The 20,756-nt window shown below is 41.5% G+C and overlaps 1 protein-coding gene across 6 annotated transcripts in view; it reads right to left on the minus strand.

Moving 5' to 3' along the window:
• Nucleotides 1-20,756, minus strand: part of LOC109414810 (adenylyl cyclase 78C) — a 420,295-nt gene that overhangs the window by 134,919 nt on the left and 264,620 nt on the right. For all 6 annotated transcript variants that reach the window (XR_002131191.3, XM_062859289.1, XM_062859288.1 and 3 more), the window contains one exon: nt 15,675-16,027. Coding sequence is in view for 5 of the 6 variants with exons in the window: in XM_062859289.1 (XP_062715273.1) it covers nt 15,675-16,017 (343 nt within the window). In the remaining variant the exon portion in view is untranslated. The remainder of the gene's footprint in view (nt 1-15,674; nt 16,028-20,756) is intronic.

The raw sequence follows: 20,756 nt of genomic DNA on the forward strand, positions 1-20,756 counted from the left end.
GCCGGAGTATGGTTGCTATCCCCTCCTCCGTTAGTTATCATATGCCTAGAACTTTTTGCCGGAACGGGGGTTCCCAACACATTGCTAACATTGATTCGTATTATTTTTGATAGTAATAACACAGCGCAACATTTTTTTTGTCTCAAGAGCAAACTATTGTGTCTCTGACAGATTTTGGGCCGCTGAATCCGAATCTGGGCTCAGATTTGCTCCAGCACGTCACAGCTATACCTCAATTTATAGGGCAAAATATGCGATTTTGGTTTTTTTTTTTGACTGCAAGCTATTAAGCATGAAAATATTTTTATGCAATTCAGTATCATAATTTCAATTTTATATAACTCATTTTGGTATCATAATGGCCAATTTTTCCGAACTGGTTCATTATGCAACTGAAATGAGTTGCATAATGAAAAATAGTTGCATAATGTTCATAATGCAACTCATTTGGGTTGCATTATGAATATTATGCAACTCAAATGAGTTGTATAATGAAAAAAACATTGCATAAAATTTTTTTTGCAATTTCTCATCGTAATAGGCTGTTTTACCTCACGCAAATCTGACAGGAAAAGGCCTACTTTCCCACACCAAATTAACAGTGCTGTAATGGTTCATTACAGCACTGATTTGCGTTGCGTAATGAACCATTACAGCACTGTTTTCAGTTTTGGTCAACTTCTTGATGCTTTCTGGGCGCAGTTTTGAAAAATTGTTACAACTGCACAGTATAGCCTGTTATGTTCAGATTTTCTCAAACACGACTATGAACATCAGTGTGCAGTTTGATGAAAAAAATTTGGTCGAAAACTATCCTCAAGGATAATTTATGGAATTGCAAAAAACGTTGTACGCAACTCGGTACAGAACTCGATTTTTCCAGCACTCGTCGTAATTATCCAACTCGGCAAGCCTCGTTGGATAAATGTACGACTCGTGCTGTAAAAATCGTCATTCTGCACCTTGTTGCGTAAACTACTAGTATGGAACTCGTTGCAAAACTCGATTTTTTCAGCACTCTTCGTATTTATCCAACTCGGCAAGCCTCGTTGGATAAATATACGACTCGTGCTGAAAAAATCAACTTTTTGCAACTCGTTACATAAATAACTATTTTTAATCAATCAAAAGGTAAATTGGTCAATTAACATCTAAATTAAAGACTCTTGCAAAATATTTCGTTTTACCAAATCAAATTTGATAGATTTAAGCATTTTATGTCAGTATGTAAACTTGCATGCAACTTTTGGAGGGTCACGTGTATGGGAAATATCGTACCTAACATAAATCGCTTAAAACTATCAAATTCGATTTTGTTAAACGAAATAGTTTGCATGAGTCGTTAATTTAGATGTTAATTGACCAATTTATGCTTTGATTGGATGAAACAAATATTTCCATGCTTAATGGCTTGCAGTCAAAAAAGTCCAAAATCGCAAATTTTGCCCTATAAATTAAGGTATAGCTCAAAACTGTGACCTACTGGAGCAAATCTGAGCCCGGATTTGGATTCAGCGGCCCAAAATCTGTCAGGCGCCATCCACAAATTACGTAACGCTCTAGAGGGGAGGAGTATGGTCGAGCGTTACGGTCCATACAAAAATTTTCGGGTTTTCATACAAAAAAGCGTCACGGAGAGGGGAGGGGGGGGGGGGGGGGTCGAAAAATGTCGATTTTAGCGTTACGTAATAAATGGATGCTGCCTCAGAGACACATAAGTTTGCTCTTGAGACAGACCAAAACGTAATTTTTGTTACGCTGTGTAACAATTCGCCGTATCCTTTGGAGTTTACCCTTCCACACGCTAATAAATCCGTTCTGATAAACGTGAACAAACAAACGCAAATATGAGAACAGGCAAATATACACCGTGAACTGGAACTAGTTCCAGCTGTCAATATGGGCGTTCTAGAGACCGTGACATCTAGTTCACGGTGTACATTTCTTATTGTTGTTATCGTTGCTATGCATAGTTCCCGTTTGTTCCCGTTGCCGTGAATGAGAGTGCACGTATATCGGAACGGATTTTTTTTTGCGTGCACTAACAACACCCCAAACTCCGTGATACCTACGTCAGAGAGGACGTAGAGGTCTCTACATACCGTTCTTAGGTGTCCAACTAATCTTCCTTTCCAATCCCTCAGCTGTCGCAAGTACGTGGCCTGGACAGTTCTCGAACATTGAAGGATTGCGTCAGACTTGTCTAAGAGTCAGAGATTAGTCTCAAGTCTTTGTGCTGTGGTTCGGATGGGAAGGAGCAACCCTCATAACAGCAGTCTAGGACTGTACCACCTACGAGTTGCTTAATGCTAATGCTCTAAACTACGTAGACTATTTTTTGGCCATCTCAGACCTACCCCCTCCCCCCTCGTAGACTTTTGTCCTTACAAAAATTTCGAAATTTTTATGGAGTGTAGACTTTGGCCAGACCCCCTCCCCCCTAAGAGTGTACGCAGTTTATGGACAGGCCCTAATGCTAATGCTAATGGTAACAATACGACGAAAACTCTATGTCATTTTTGTACAGTACCGACGGATGCCTTTAAACAAAGAGAGACTGAAGCAAGTAACGAAGGAATACAGTGGCGCTGTCCATAAGCTATTTACGTAGACTCATTTTGGCCATCTCAAACTACCTTCATCCCATCGTAGTCTTTAGTTCATACAAACATTTTTGAAGCGTAGAGTTTGTCCAAAACCGCACATGCTTGTCGTAGGTAACCCAGTTCAGGCCGTTGCGAGCTACCGTTAAAGACGAGACAGGCCTTGTACCGGTTGATGCTATATCGCCAGGACCACGCTTCGACTTGCCTAACCAAGAGGTCTCACGACCATACTGCCTTAACACTTGCTACAGATTAGCTGGTCTAGTGATGTGTGTTGGGAGCGCAGCTTCAGCTAAGCCGATAGCTTGTTCGTTGTGCGAATATCCCCAGTATTATCTTCACCATCCAGACTTTGTAACGTTGTTCGACTTTCTGTTTATTTTTTTTGTATATAATATTTTGTAGTAAAATCATAGTTTCTATCATTCATAACGTTTTAAAATTAGTTTTTGGTAATTTTAGATGTGCTATAATTTTATTGCATGCTTTGATAGTTTTAAGAACCATTTATATATCAGCCGCAAATTTAAAATTTATAGCCATAAATTTTGAAGCCTTATCTGGATAAACCCATAGATGAAATAATTTCGTCTAATGTTTACATAAAACTGTGCGTGAATATTGAATGTATTACAAAATGACTAAGCATTTAGGGTAAGTATGTCATATTCGTTTTGTGACTACTATTTCATTTCAAAATAATCTTGGCTGAAGAGTACAAGCCAGTTCAGTGATATCGATTAATTCTTTGATCATAAAAGGTGTGTAAAAGTTCAAAGTGAATTACCGTAAAATGGGGTGTTAAGGGACGTTCCCATTACTTCTAGGCTTCTTAAAACTTTCAGGAAAAGCAGTCTGATCATTGTGTTGCTGCCTGCCACGCATATAGATTGCAGTATTTGACGATTTTTTTGGAAAAAAAATAAGATATTTAACAAAATGTTAAGAAAGTATGAAAATGGGGTGTTAACGAACTTGAGGGGATAAATGTAAAAGTTCTTATATTTCAAAGAAAGATAAAAATTGATTAATTGTTTACGGTGACTGTAACATTTCTTAAACATCGCCGAAAAAGATTATCATAGTTCTGAAGGTGCATAAACAGTTTCAATGTCATCTACCTTTGTATAAGAGTTTTTTTTAGTTAAATCCTCGAAATCTGGAATATACCGTCAATTGTACCTGAGTGGCTTCAATTTCTAATAAACACATTATTCACATTTTACTATTGAACAGTTCAGACTGACCAACAGGTTGTAAACTAAGTATGTGTATTGACAAATTTTTGTTCACTTAAAAACTCTTTTATATTGAAATGTTTTATATGCAAGCATCATTTGATTGACCAGTGTGTAAACTATTCAATGCTGATATTTCTACTCTGGAGCATCGCTCATTGGTCATATTTTAGATGTTTAGATATTTTAGCAGCCATGCATCATCTTTATAAATAATTGCTTTTGCAAGAGTTAGTGACAGTCTGGTTTACATTATATATGGAACAAGCGAGCATATTCAATATTTTCAAAAAGCTGTCACGTTTTAACGCCATCATTGATAATATTTAAATAAAAAAAAAACAGATGGAAAATCGATTTTGAAGAATACTGCCGCCACTCGCATAACAGTCCCATCTTTGCTGGGTTTCCTATTTATATGGAACTGTTTTACGAGTGGGGGCAGAATAGGCCTTCGTTAAAACATAGTATCACAAACACAAACTTCTGTAAAGATGGAACTACTGGGGCATTGAATAAAACATTTGATCAATTTTCTAATTATATGTATTATATGTAACACTTGCTTTATCAAGATCTATATTGTAGTTGGATGCTTTTAACTGAAAATTAAATCCGTCATACGTATTTCAGAATAGTTACTGTTATACAATGAATCAATTGCCTCAAAACTTCGTTATACAAATTATAAACCTTATATGAGAAATTTCATCCCCTAACACCCCACCAGTTTATGAAACTATACTTATTTTTCTCAAAATTTCTCGGTGTTCGAAAATTACCTCAGTAACATCAAATATTTTACCCTAGTTTCGTTTGAAATGAGTTGTAGAACACATTACGATTAATCACATATTTTTACTAATAATCTTTCTGACCTTACAAATGAATGTTTCAATGGTAGCGAAATTGAGAAAAAGCAATGTCGTTCTATTTTTGATGTATAATGTCCAGTTAAAATAGTTATTTATGTGACCAGTTGCAAAAAGTTGATTTTTTCAGCACGAGTCGTACATTTATCCAACGAGGCTTGCCGAGTTGGATAAATACGAAGAGTGCTGAAAAATCAAATTTTGCAACGAGTTCCATACAACATTTTATGCAATGATGTTTTTTTCATAATGCAACCCATTTGAGTTGTATAATGTTCATAATGCAACTCAAATGGGTTGCATTATGAACATTATGCAACTTTTTTTTTTATTATGCAACTCATTTTAGTTGCATAATGAACCGACACGGAAAAGTAGGTCATTATGATACTGAAATGAGTAGTATAAAATTAAAATTATGATACTGAATTGCATAAACGTATTTTTATGAGTGTTAGGGGTATTAGGGGCATAATGGACACTCTAAGCAAATGAGTATGTTAGGCCTGTGTAACAGACAAAAACTTAATATATTATCAGTTGGCTTACAGCTTTAACTTGTTTCCTACGAATTTCAATCATTTACAGCTGGTAGAATGTCATTATTGTGAAGAAATAATGAATTGAAAACCGTGTGTTTTTTGGGGCTGGCAGGAAAGGTACGGGGCGAAATGGACACCCATCGGGGCATAATGGACACCCCTGCATATTTTATACTGTATCTTTGAGAATATCGACCAGTTAAGCAATTTGCCAACGGAGATCAATACCACAGATGTAATACTCCATCTTAGACGAGTTTACATAACTTCAAAGTTAAATAAATAAATTTTAGGCTAAAATAATCGGACTGAATTTTTTCAAACTCTCTAAAACGCCTAACAGTATGCAACGCGCGTACATCCATTCATAATTGCCAGTGTTCATTTCGCCCCAAATAGACTCCAACATTAAAATTGCTATTTCCAGTGTGTTCTGATATAAAATATAATACTTCATCCATTGCTAAATCTACGTATACATGTAGATAAGCTAACAATTCACTTGTTTGTATGGTGGACACACTCAATCACTCGTAATACCTTATTTGCTGCTGCTTCGAAATTATAAAAAATTAACCATATGAAAAACATACTTCAATTTCAATGATATTTTGGTTATTTTGAAGGAATATAAATGGTACTTTTGAAAAATAGAACAATGGCTTGTTCCTTTACACTTATGCATTGAAAGTTTTACATAAAAGTCAACGGTTTCGGCAAAAACAGGGGTGTCCATTTTGCCCCGGGTGTCCATTATGCCCCTAATCCCCCTATTTCCTTCTTTATTTCCAACATACACTTTAAGCGAATTTAGGAATTACTAAATCAATTTTTATACAGGGTGCGGCAGAATAAAAATGCGAAAAGTTCAAGGCACTATTACACGCTAAATATAGGATATATATGTGTATTTTTTCATGACAGTGTATCAGTCAATGTCTATATTCTAGCACTGAAAAATAAAAATGAACATATTTGATGTTTAACATGTGATAATGTAGGCCTAATAAGCGGATATCGATAAACTGCGCGCCCAATGGTCATTAAACAAAATTACTATAATAGTAACAAAATTAGCTCAAATTCGATGAACAACCAGACCACACTGATCTAGATACATGTAGTTTCACATGCCAGATGAAATAAGTACATATATTTGATGATATTGTAGAGAAAATCAAAAATTTTGTTTTATCAGGTGCGAAATTTAGCGACCTGTGCGATTTTTTGCGGTTTGATAATTCTGATTGTCTTCATCTTCAGGCGCCGCCCTGTAAAGGTTAGTGACCAAAATGGGAAATTTTTTAATTAACTTTCCAGAAAACTAGCCTATTATAGATCATGGAACGTTGAAGCATAGATTGGTAATGTCAAATGGACGAAATGAGGTTTGAAGTTGAAAAACACTTTCGCATTTTTTCCTGCCGCATACTGTACTGTTTAGCGATTTTTCAAAGTAGTATGTGAAGATGAATCCCTTAACACCCCATACCCAGCTAACACCAAGTCCTATATGATGTTGAAAAAGATGCTAAAGTGGAGGCCATATGCGTACTGCTTCCATTTAATCGCGTGTAAAGAGTGCGTATATCGCCTCCACTTTTGCATCCTATCCAACATCATATACGATCGTGTGTTGACTGGGTAAGTTCTTAACACCCCATTTTACGTTACTAAAATTATTGAAAAGTTATCGGAAGATTGTTTAGTGCAGTCAAACGAACCATATTTAATTAAAAAAATATTCTATTCTTTTTCAACGAACAATAGTTTAAGTTGTATTTTATCACGAGGAACAGAGGTTCTGCTCTCGTGCATTCTTGTGCAGTACAAAAGATAATTGTTTATTGAATTCATCTATTGTTTGGAATTAATCAAAGATTCAAATCGGACAGCAGCGTCCGATTGACGCTTTTTGTACGGGTTTCAAAGCTTTACGGCCTTCGGTGGCCAGTTACGTTCCACGAAGTGCAATCCCGGACCGTGCGGGCTCGCTATTACGGTAGTCAAACGGGGATAGAGGCCATCCGAACTGCCGAGAGTCTTCAAGGGAAGCTTTCATTACGTGACGGTGCACCGCGGTGGTTGAGTATTCCCACAGGCGAGAACCAGTTGAAGGCACGTTGGCCTTCCGGACGAGAGGAGACGGTAGAGTATCGGACCATTAGCCACAGCCCATCCCCGCAACGTTGTTTCGGCCCATCACGCACGTGTGGCCCTCCCGACGACGCTTCTGTCGAGGAGCCCTGGTAATCCCTGGAACAGAAGGTTCGGTCACCCACTGTAGTCGGTACCCCGGCCGCTGAACGTCACGGATTGTCGACACACCCCTGTCGGTTCGAGCAGCTGCCAGCACCAGCATAAATTCCTGATCAGGTATGTCGTTAACCCGTAGGCTACGGGGCTTACAACAAAATTCCAAACCGCTGCCAAAGAAACATACATTAATGCTTTTCAATGAAGTTTTGAGGTTTATTTCACTATTAGTTGTAGTTTCAATTATGCTGGGAGCCACAAAAATTGGAGCCACGAAGACAGTTTTATTTTGGTAGACGTCTGAGTCAGAAGGAGTAAAAATTGCATAACTTTCTTCTTAGCAAGGCCCCATTAGTTGGAATTCAAATGAATTCATCTGAAAAGTGGTTAGTTCTATGTATTATTGTATATTACGTCAGGCCTGGGGGTTAAGAAGTATATAAGTGGTGTAGAACATTTTCAATGCCTTCAAAATATTTTCAAGTTTGAGTCTAATTTCTATGCGCTTGTTAAAGATTTTAAGGCACCCCATAGTAAATCGTATAAAAACTTAAAATGCCTGGCGCTAAAATATAGTTTCCCGAGCAGAGGAGAATATCAAATTAATAACTACGAAATAACATAACCTGTTTTTATATATTGGTTTGTTATCATTATCTTATCAATGCATTACTTCTCCATAATATCTTTTGTTAGGCAATCTTATTTTGTTATGAGCACGGTATTGGTATACATTCATAAAATAACATTTAAATAATATGTTTTGTTGTGAAGGCACGGTAAAGGCTGGGTATGCTGCGCAATTCAGATCCCATTGTGATCCACTAGCCTCTGCCCAGCAACTCCTATCCCTACCTCCACGCGGTACCGGCCGGAAACTATGAGCAACTTTAGGGAAGATCGGGTAACCAACCCCGGTGGGAACTTTGGTCGTAGGCTGACAGGGAAGGGGGGGTTTGCTTCGGCAAACCTGAGCGTCTGTTCTCCAGGAGGAGCGGCTCACAACAGCGTCTGATCCCCATGTTAGGGGCGGCTGATCTACGTCCGAGTGCCAGGGAAGGACTCTAAGCTCAACTGTGCACTATGGTCCTCCGGAAAGTAGGGGGTTAGTATCGGGCCCTACGAGCCAGCCGTAAAAAAAACCATTGTAACGGAAAATCAGCAACAGAATAATACGAACCGAGACCAACGGCAACGACCCCAGCGAACAAAAAGGACTTGCGATTGGAAACTCGGTACGTGGAACTGCCGATCTCTCAACTTCATTGGGAGCACCCGCATACTCGCCGATCTACTGAAGGACCGCGGGTTCGGCATCGTAGCGCTGCAGGAGGTGTGTTGGACAGGATCCATGGTGCGAACGTTTAGAGGTAATCATACCATCTACCAGAGCTACGGCAACACATGCGAGCTGGGAACAGCTTTCATCGTGATGGGTGATATGCAGAGGCGCGTGATCGGTTGGTGGCCGATCGACGAAAGAATGTGCAGGTTGAGGATCAAGGGCCGATTCTTCAACTTCAGCATAATAAACGTGCACAGCCCACACTCCGGAAGTACTGATGATGACAAGGACGCATTCTACGCGCAGCTCGAACGTGAGTACGATCGCTGCCCAAGCCACGACGTCAAGATCATCATAGGGGATTTGAACGCTCAGGTAGGCCAGGAGGAGGAATTCAGACCGACGATTGGTAAGTTCAGCGCCCACCAGCAGACGAACGAAAACGGCCTACGCCTCATTGATTTCGCCGCCTCCAAAAATATGGCCATACGTAGCACCTTTTTCCAACACAGCCTCCCTTATCGTTACACCTGAAGATCACCACAGCAGACGGAATCTCAAATCGACCACGTTCTGATTGACGGACGGCATTTCTCCGACATTATCGACGTCAGGACCTATCGTGGCGCCAACATCGACTCCGACCACTATCTGGTGATGGTCAAACTGCGCCCAAAACTCTCCGTCATCAACAATGTACGATACTGGCGACCGCCACGGTACAACCTAGAGCGACTGAAGCAACCTGATGTCGCCTCAACATACGCGCAGAATATCTACGCCGCGTTGTCAGACGAGGGCGAGCTCGATGAGGCCCCTCTAGAGGAGTGCTGGAGTACAGTGAAAGCAGCCATCAACGACGCAGCCGAGAGCACCATCGGGTACGTGGAACGGAATCGACAGAACGAATGGTTCGACGAAGAGTGCAGAACGGTTTTGGAGGAGAAGAATGCAGCGAGGGCGGTAATGCTGCAGCAAGGGACCCGACAGAACGTGGAACGTTACAAACAGAAGCGGAAACAGCAGACCGGCCTCTTTCGGGAGAAAAAGCGGAATGTGAAGAAATGGAACTGATGTGTCGTTCCCAAGCAACACGTAAGTTCTATCAGAAGCTAAACGCAACCCGCAACGGCTTCGTGCCGCGAGTTGAAATATGCAGGGATAAAGACGGAGGCCTCTTGACGCACGGACGTGGGGTTATCGAAAGATGGAAGCAGCACTTCGATCAACACCTGAACGGCGTGGAGAACGTAGGCACGGGAGACCACGGCAACGGAGGAAACGACGACGCCAGTGCAGCGGAGGACGGAAATGAATCAACTCCCACGCTGAGGGAATTTAAGGATGCCATTCACCAGCTCAAAACCAACAAAGCAGCCGGTACGGATGGTATCGCAGCTGAACTCATCAAGATGGGCCCAGAAAAGTTGGCCACCTGTCTGCATTGGCTGATAGTCAGGATCTGGGAAACCGAACAGCTACCGGAGGAGTGGAAGGAAGGGGTAATCTGCCCCAATCACATACAAGGCGACCATTTGGAATGTGAGAACTTCAGGGCGATCACTATTTTGAATGCTGCCTACAAAGTGCTATCCCAGATCATCTTCCGTCGTCTATCACCTAAAACGAATGAGCTCGTGGGAAGTCATCAAGCCGGCTTCATCGACGGCCGGTCGACAACGGACCAGATCTTTACCCTACGGCAAATCCTCAAGACATGCCGTGAATACCAGGTCCCAACGCATCACCTGTTCATCGACTTCAAAGCGGCATACGACAGTATCGACCGCGCAGAGCTATGGAGAATCATGGACGAAAACGGCTTTCCTGGGAAGCTGACTAGACTGATTAAAGCAACGATGGACGGTGTGCAAAACTGCGTAAGGGTTTCGGGTGAACTATCTAGTTCATTTGAATCTCGCCGGGGACTGCGACAAGGTGATGGACTCTCATGCCTACTCTTCAACATCGCTCTGGAAGGTGTGATGCGACGAGCCGGGGAACGATTTTCACAAAATCCGGTCAATTTGTGTGCTTTGCGGACGACATGGACATTATTGCCAGAACATTTGGCAGAGCTGTACACCCGCCTGAAACGCGAAGCAGCAAAGGTCGGACTGGTGGTGAATGCCTCAAAAACAAAGTACATGCTGGTAGGCGGAACCGAACACGACCGGATCCGGCTGGGTAGTAATGTTACGATAGACGGGGATACTTTCGGAGTGGTGGAGGAATTCGTCTTCCTCAGATCCTTACTGACGGCTGACAACAACGTGAGCCGTAAAATTCGGAGGCGCATCATCAGCGGAAGTCGGGCCTACTACGGGCTCCAGAAGAAACTGCGGTCGAAAAAGATTCACACACGCACCAAATGCACCATGTACAAAACACTAATAAGACCGGTGATCCTCTACGGACACGAGACATGGACAATGCTCGAGGAGGACCTGCAAGCACTCGGAGTTTTCGAGCGACGCGTGCTAAGGACGATCTTCGGCGGTGTGCAGGAGAACGGTGTGTGGCGGAGAAGGATGAACCACGAGCTCGCTGCACTTTACGGCGAACCCAGCATCCAGAAGGTGGCCAAAGCCGGAAGGATACGATGGGCAGGGCATGCTGCAAGCATGCTGGACAACAACCCTGCAAAGTTGGTGTTCGCGACAGATCCGGTTGGCACAAGAAGGCATGGGGGGCACGATGGGCGGATGAGGTGGGGCGTGACTTGGCGAGCATCAGGCTCGACTGACCGAGGATGGAGAACGGCAGCCACAAACCGAGTATTGTGGCGTACTATTGTTGATTATGTCTTGTCTTAACCCTCGAGCGATCGCGCTGTTGTATTTTGTACAACACGTGGAAAAAATCTCGCCTAGCATTAGTGTGGTGCTGACGCAGGTAGTTAACCGCGCAAGTTACGGAAGGTTAATGATGTTGAACAAATGTATGGGGCATCTTGATCAAGGGGGAGCCGCTGAGCACATCTTTACTTGCGCCAATTATTTTCAGTGTGCCACCGAGTATTGAATTGTGCCTCAGTGTGCCCCGAAGTGCCACTGGTTGATGATTCCAATTTTGCTTGGAAACTACCAAGACAACCAACTGTTTGTTTTCATTTTACAGGTCAAATGCACATGGTTGCCTAGTTTTTTCACCCAAACTCAAGTGTCAAAATTGTGCCTCAGAGTGCCTCGGTGTGTCACACAGCGTATAAGACGGTGTGCTTGGCACCTCTTGGCACAATGTTCCAAGCGACTAGCCCCTTGATCTTGATTCAGGTTTTGATACGACACGTTTAAATTTTGACGTCCTTGATAGGGAATGATTCACTTATCGGATAATTGATTTATGCCCGAAATGACCTGAAAGTAGGCCATCAAAAATGAGATGCCTGATATCTTACTTCATCTTACTTTGCTCTTTTACTTCAGAGCACTATAAATGTGCATTGAACATAGTAAAATGCAGGCACCAAATTTTTCACTCACTCACGCGAGTAACGATCTATCACACAGTGATATTATCCGGATAAAGCAGCCTGCGATATTTTCCTTGCACCCATAGAAGACTGAAAAGGCGCTCACTCCGGTTCCTTTGCGTGATAAAAGTATGCTCTCTCCAACTAGCGCTCGTTCGCTCCCGCAGGAGAAAAGGGTTGCTCAGTCTGCACGAATCTACGTTTTCACCCGGGTGACGTCTGAGCGGTACCGTGTTATCGAGATGGCCTTGAAAATAATAGATTTTTTGTAAACACGGTACCACTAAACGTCAAATAATTAATCTCATGCATCGGTGGAGACGTTACGTGGCTCGCGGACGGAGTGAAAACTTGGATGCTTTGTTGTTTATCCGTGAGTTGTGCATGGAGAGAAAGAGAATAATCGTGAGCGCTGGAGTGAGAGACTTTTATTTTTCATCCCATGCAGTGAATAATCATGATCGCGGAGGCGGATAAATCCGGGGATTTTGATCGCGTGAGTGAAAAATTGGATGCCTGGTAAAATGCTTACAAGTTAAAATAGTACATTTAACACAAAAACAGAACTTGTAATAGAATCCTGTTGGACTCCCATCGAAATTTATTTTGGAATCTAGACAGGTTTCGTGGTGGAATTCGGTTTGAGTTCCAGTTTGGATCCCGTCGAGATCTCTCTGGTTTAATCCAGTCATATTTGCTAGTGGAAGCTAGTCAGGTTCCTCAGTGATGTTCTCCGTCAGAATCATGGTGGGATCTAGCCAGGTTATCAAATGCAAATTAATCAGAAATCCACCTTCGAATTCTGCTTAGAGTGTTCGAAACGTCGGTACAAGATCAGAAATGCACTGATAAATTCCGGTGGAACTCAGGACTTCTCGTGGAATTCGGATGGAATTGCTGTCCAGTAATCCCAACGATTTGGTCGTGATTACAGGTCATTTCCTGATTGAGCATCAACTTACAGAGATCCCTGAGCCATCTTATGAGGATGTCTCGATCAACCGACTGGGCCGCTGGAAGTACATCCAACAACTTCGTTAGCACTTCTGGGACACGCTGGTCGTCTGAGTATCTGTACCATCTTCAAATCCGTAGGAGATGGTCAGATCAACAGCCTGCTGGCTCAATCCTGGAGGATCGGAAGAGTTGTCAGGACTCTCATGAAGGAACGGAAAGGTACGTGTGATGGACGTGAAGACTTTCCAAGGCCTGATTGGGAGACCAATCGGGAAAATTTGTTCATTACAGAGTCCTAGTGCCGTCCAGGGCTAAGGGGTTTGTTGATCCTTTCAGGGCGCAAGGCCAAGAGTGGCAATCAAAATGGTGAATCATCGGAGTAACGTTAGAGCTAATTTTGGGCCCCAACACCCACATTAAAGCTGCCCAATAGTTAGGATATCTGGTTGAATTGAATCCAAATTCAACATTTAAAAGGGCGAACTCAGCATTAATTTCCTTTCTGTTTGACAGTACTCTCTGATAAGAGTGGGTAGCTTTTCAAAAGGTTTCATTAAATAGCTCATTTATTCAATTCACCGAACCCCAAAAAAGCATGATTCATCAGATGAAACCATTTGACAAAAGCGTTTGAAAACCAGTGCCATTGATGGCATGGCGCGGTTACTGATATGACACACTGATATAGTTCATGCGTGAAAAGGGTATCGGAAGCAAAGCATAGGACAGCAGGATGTGGAAAAATGCTAAGGAAAGCCACAACGACCGGGAAAAGCTCTGTACATAGGTATGTTAATATGTATATTGGTATCATCACCGCCGCGCAGATACAAATATGTAGATAGGAGGTGTAGGTCACTGTCTGCCGATATCGGACGTGAGCAAGAAGGGAAAAAAAAGTTGACTGGAATAATGACGAACCGTGTTATCACTTTTATCGCATTTTCCTCGGTCGCTGCGCTGGCTGATGGTTGCGATGAAATTGTCGAAAAAAAAAGGAACGGGAGGATAACAACATGCTGGTACGTATGATGATTGGGGAAAAGTACTACAAAATGCACTTAATAAATTTTTCGGACAAAATAAGTCCGAGAGGTCCAATTTCCAGACCAATAATTGAAAAGGCCACATCAACATTGCGTAAACAAACACGTTTCTGTCGACTTGAGGCCGTAATTCTGCAAAGTGACGTAAGCGACATTGAGAGTTTCGGCCCTATTTTCGGTTATTATGCATAAAATTCTTTCTCATCTTCTAAGTGTCTTTCCATAGATGATAGATTATGACTAGACCTTGCATTCTGATACTGCAAGCATACCACAGTGTTATTTTTACACCAGATATTATATAAAATATACAAAAAAAAACGAAATTTTGAATGGCGCTTACGTCACTTTGCAGAATTACGGCAGTTCTGAGATCCACCCACGCATCTCACCACCACTATCAGGAACCTTGATATTTGCGCTTCCTGTTAGTGGTGGTGAGGTGTGTGGGTGTAAGTTCAGAAGGCCACAAGTTGACAGAAACATGTTTGTTTACAAAATGTTGATGTGGCCTTTTCAATTGTTGGTCTTGATTTAGTTATTCGACGGCTGGTCCTTCTTCTTCTTCCTCATGGCTCTACGTCCCCATAGGGACTTGGCCTGCCTCGCTTCAACCTAGAGTTCTTTGAGCACTCCCACAGTTATTAATTGAATGGCTTTCTTTGCCTGACATTGTATAAATTTGTATATTGTGAGGCAAGTACAATGATACACTTTGCTCAGGGAGTCGAGAAAATTTTCCCGACCAGAACGTGAATCGAACCCGCCGTCTCTGGATTGGCGATCCATAGCCTTAACCACTACTCAAGCAGTCCTCGAGAGGGCCACATTAAGCTCATCCTTGTCCGGCAACACTGCCACGAAGGCCGAGGCAGCCGTCGGTACCGTACATTGTTGATGACGAATGGTATCGGTCGAAGCTTTGTCATTACCAGTTAGTAGTATTCAGAGTCAATGGCAGTCTTTCCTGACGTCGATAATTTCGGAGAAGTATTGTTCATCAATCAAAACTATCAATCTACAGTTGTTCAATTAAATTGTCATAAAGGCAGATGATTGCCGGTGATATTTTGGCTGGTCTTCGATTCACCTTATCACGTTCTCCTCTAGCAAACGAACTACCTGTGCCTGATTCCCCGTTGGGGACTGTCTACGTAAATGCATATGTTGAATGGGAAAGGGATCGGTTGGCTGCTTGATGATATCAATTCGATTGTGTCATAACGGAGCCGGGGTTGGGCATGTGTCGACCGGAAGTGATTAACTACAATGTAATTCCCGTGGGCGATTACCGTTGCTACTGACACTGGCGCGATTTGTACCTGTGGTGCCATCAACAATCCAACAACGATGATGATTTGGGTGTGTGTGCAGTTATGCGTACACGAACGACTTACCTCGAGCTTCGGACGGTTTGCACAAATCTCCATTGCTAATCTTTGTCAGGGATTGGCATCGTTCATCCTGCTGCTGCTGTTGCTGTTGTAGGGCTAACGTTGGCAACCGTTCCTGTTTACGCAATTCCAAATTGGCCGTACTGCAGTGGTCCACATCTTCTGCCTGGGCTCCGTCGCCTGGAACACGGGGGATTTTCGAGATGTCGCTGATAATGCTACCAGTGTCATCCAGATCTAATGTGGCTGCTGGGTTGATAATTCCGCTACTGTTGCTCGGGCGACGAGCGATCGATGACTGGTTCGATTCGGGTTGGTTAGCGTTTCTCGAAACTAGTAGTTCCATGATTGGTGATCTGGAAGAAAGCGAAAATATGATTGTTATTGAAAATGTTGATGCAGTAGAAGAAAAGTGAATGTTAAAAGTACCTAGTTTTAACTTTTTCTTTTTTCTTGCTCACTCTCCTAAACAAACACGAGAAAGAGAAGGATGCAAAGGGGTACCGCGGCATCCCTCTCCACCCTTCTCGTTCTCGTGTTTGTTTAGGAGAGTGAGCAAGAAAAAAGATAAAGCTAGATTCGCCAATGCAGGCCTCGTTGGATAAATGTATGACTCGTGCTGAAAAAAACAACTTTTTGCAACTCGTTACATAAATAACTATTATATAATTTATTTTGGTATCATAATGGCCAATTTTTCCGAACTTGTTCATTATGCAACTGAAATGAGTTAAATAATGAAAAAGTTGTATAATGTTCATAATCCAACTCATTTGAGTTGCATTATGAACATTATGCAACTCAAATGGGTTGCATTATGGAAAAATCATTGCATAAAATTTTGTATGGAGCTCGCTACAAAACTCGATTTTTTTCAGAATGAAAAAATAAAACGCTGTTTCAAATTTTGTTTTATTGACAGAAAGTGATATATCATATATATATATATATATCATGATATGGATGTACCTATTTGTGAAGAGAGGTGAAGAGTTGGCAATTTCGAGACAACATGGTAGATATTGTGATTTATAGATGAAACAACTTTTTGCCAACAATAATTTGATCTTTTAATTGAGATTTTTTATGAATTTATAAAAAAAAAGATAACGAAAGCTAATTAATTGTATATAGAGCGTTTTTCAATGATTTTTTTTATGATTTTTTTTGAAATAGTTGCTTCAAATATTCTTCCCAGGAGTTACTGCTACGACAGCTCTACTTCAAGTTTCTTCTGAGATTCTTGAGGGAGTTCCTTCAACATTCCTTTCAAAAATATTCACCAGATTCGTCATCTGAAATTGATGCAATCCTTCAAGGATTGCCACAGATACACTCCCGTTCAAAAGTTTGGGGTCACCCCCTCAAAAACATGTCATTTTTTTAGGCCCATATCTCCGCCAATTTGCGTCCGATTTCAAACCCCTAGGTTTCATTCAAAAGATAATAAGCCAAAGAAACTTTGAACATGATTTAAAAGAAACTTTTTCAATAAAATTTGTATGTAAACTTAACCCAAAGTTGCCAAATTTTCTAAAAAATGAATATAAACTTACGGCAGTGTCGCTGGAAGTTGGGTCGACCAAATTTTAAGATGAGAGCGGTAATATGACCCATTTTCTATTAGCTTTCAACTGCTTTTTACAGAACTTAGCTAAAAAATCTAGAAAAAAAGTTATTAAGTAAATTAATCCTTGATGTCATCGACCAAAAGTTTGGGGTCACCCCTCAAAATGCTGTATCGGCCAAAAGTTTGGGGTCACTATCGTAAAACATGGAAAAGTGATTTGTTGATATCTTTGTCATCTTTCATTCAATTTTAATTCTTCTTGGCTTATTTGAAACAAAATGAATGATACTTACTGCATAGACATTGAACCACACATATTTGTTGAAATTTACATACTAAAACTTAACGTAAAGTTGCCTCATTTTTTGAAGCGTGGTAAAATGTGCTAACTTTACATAACATTTTTATATACAAAAATCGTTAAATACGTTAAGTTGAAGACATCAAACGTAAATTTAGTTAATTATCTTTGAAATGAGCCAAAAATAATTAAAATTGAACTATAGATGACGAAGATATCACCAAAACACTTTTCCATGTTTAACGAAAGTGACCCCAAACTTTTGACCGATACATCATATTGAGGGGTGACCCCAAACTTTTGGTCGATGACATCAAGGATTAATTTACTTAATAACTTTTTTTTCTAGATTTTTTAGCTAAGTTCTGTAAAAAGCAGTTGAAAGCTAATAGAAAATGGGTCATATTACCGCTCTCATCTTAAAATTTGGTCGACCCAACATCCAGCAACACTGCCGTAAGTTTATATTCATTTTTTAGAAAATTTGGCAACTTTGGGTTAAGTTTACATACAATTTTTTTGAAAAAGTTTCTTTTAAATCATGTTCAAAGTTTCTTTGACTTATTATCTTTTGAATGAAACCTAGGGTTTTGAAATCGGACGCAAATTGGCGGAGATATGGGCCTAAAAAAAATACATGTTTTTGAGGGGGTGACCCCAAACTTTTGAACGGAAGTGTACATATTCCATTTGATATTCTTCCAAGAGTACCTGCTCGAATCCCGCAAGGAGTTTCATATGAGTATTCTGCAAAACAAAAGTATTGCAGCTATAAATAGGGCCATGTACGCTTTTCACCACCAGCTTAGGTCCCGTATCTAGCAAACGAAAACAAAATTGCTCCGCTTTTTATGGTCATGAGGCGTAGCCGTTGGTCCTTTCTTTCCCAGGACTTCGAACAACTGTGAGGGCCTGTTTCTGCAAATAGGCTGAATTAAAAAAAAATGATTGTAAAACAATAAATAATTTTTGTTTGTTTCATATAGGGGAAATTACCTATTCTCGGCCGTTTTGTCCACTTCGTCTTGGGGGGTTTTTTGAACCCTATTGAACTCAGAGCTGGCCTCAAATCCTTCCCAATTAAGCTGAATGATATGGCCAAGTTTCAGGCAATTTGGTTGACAAAACCCCCCCATGACGAAGAGAACAAACCTGCCGATAATACCCAATGTCACCCTATTATAGTTTGTTGCGTTGTAAATCGATCTGTTTGTAGAATTCGTCATGACACTGGCTAAAATGAAGACGCAACTTGCTTAAATGGTTCAGGATATGTAGCTAGAGGGTGCATCAGTTAGCGAAGATTTTCTTGCATGGGTCAGCAGACTTTGAGAGGATTTACTTTGCGATCGGCACTTTGTTCTGATTATCCACATGAACCATTTGGTCAATAACTTCCGCGGGCAACGATCCTTCTTTGTACCGTCCTCGTCAATCGTTCGCTGCATTTCCTCCATACTGCTGGACCTAGTTCTTTTTTTTTTTGCTGCTCCAAGATGGTCATCGCCTTTGACTGGCCTCGACTTCTACGTGGAACTCCTCATCGTCATCTTCAACGAGTCCTTGTTCTACCTCTAGCAGTTTTTCTCTAATCCCATGGCGATCTGTGTTAGCTCTTCCTGGTGTTCTATCTTCGCCTGAAAGCGATTGTTGAAGAAATTCCGAAAAATATTAAAAATGCTGAATTATTTTCCAAAGTTGCCAAAAAATTAATAAAAACCTACAAAAGCATATTCCAAAATAATTTCTCGGAATTCTTCCAAGAGTTTCCTCGGAAATTACTCCATGATTTCTCCGGGCAGGAGTTCTTCGAGATTTTTCCAGGAAAACTCTGGCAATTTCTCAGAAATTCCACAGGAAGGAGGGAATCAAGCGTTTCTTGGGGATTCATCCAGGAGCTTAACGGAAATTCTTCTTGGAGTTCCTCAGGAATTTCTCCAAGAGATGCTTGGGAATTCTTCCAGGATTTCTTCGGAATGATTCAGGAGTGCTTATTATTCACCGTGAATTTTTCCAAGAGTTCTTCGGAATTTCCCGCTGAAGTTCATCGGAAATGTCAATAGCATTTATTTTAGGAATTCTACCTACAGAGTAAAATTCGCAAAGGAATTACTAATAGCACTGTTGCATGCAATTCCTACAGGAGTTCCACGGGAATTCATCCAGGAGTTTGTCGGAAATTTCTTCAGTGGTTCCTCGGGAATTCTTCCAGGAGTTCCTTGGAAAAATCCCTTAGAGTTCCTCGGGAATTTCTCCTTGAGTTTTTTCGGAAAATTCCCCCAGCAGATCCATGGGAATTCCTTCAGGAGCTCCCCGAGATATTTTCTAAAAGTTCCCTGGTAATTAAACGTTAAGTTACTCGAGATTTTCTCCAGGAGTTCATTGTGAATTTCTCCAACAGATTCCCGGAAGTTGCTGTAGATTTCGACTGGAGTTACTAATGGATTTCTCCAAGAGTTTTCTTCATGAATTCCACAAAAGTTCTTGAAGGAGTTCCTCGTGAAATCCTTCACAAGTTTTTTTTTTTCATGTTCCAGTTTTCCACGTGAATTCTTCAAAGAGTATATGTATCAAACATGCCAATGCAGAACCCGTAGCTTCCGGGAAGGTAAGCCCAGCTCCCTGGGTTAGTGGGTTGGTGTCAGGCCCTGCGAGCCAGCCGTAAAAAAGACTAGCACCGGAAAATCAACAAGAGAAGAATGCGAACCGATACCAATGGCGACGACCACAGCGACGAAAAGGGACTTGCGATTGGAAGCTCGGTACGTGGAACTGCAGATCTCTCAGCTTCATCGGGAGCACCCGTATACTCGCCGATATACTGAAGGACCGCGGGTTCGGAATCGTAGCGCTGCAGGAGGTGTGTTGGACAGGATCCATGGTGCGAACGTTTAGAGGTAATCATACCATCTACCAGAGTTGCGGCAACACACGTGAGCTGGGAACAGCTTTTATAGTGATGGGCGACATGCAGAGGCGCGTGATCGGTTGGTGGCCGATCGACGAAAGAATGTGCAGGTTGAGGATCAAGGGCCGATTCTTCAACATTAGCATAATAAACGTGCATAGCCCACACTCCGGAAGCACTGATGATGACAAAGACGCATTTTACGCGCAGCTCGAACGCGAGTACGACCGCTGCCCAAACCACGACGTCAAGATCATCATAGGGGATCTAAACGCTCAGGTAGGCCAGGAGAAGGAATTCAGACCG

This window comes from Aedes albopictus, chromosome 3, assembly GCF_035046485.1.
Source record: "Aedes albopictus strain Foshan chromosome 3, AalbF5, whole genome shotgun sequence".
Classification (NCBI taxonomy): Eukaryota; Metazoa; Arthropoda; class Insecta; order Diptera; family Culicidae; genus Aedes; species Aedes albopictus.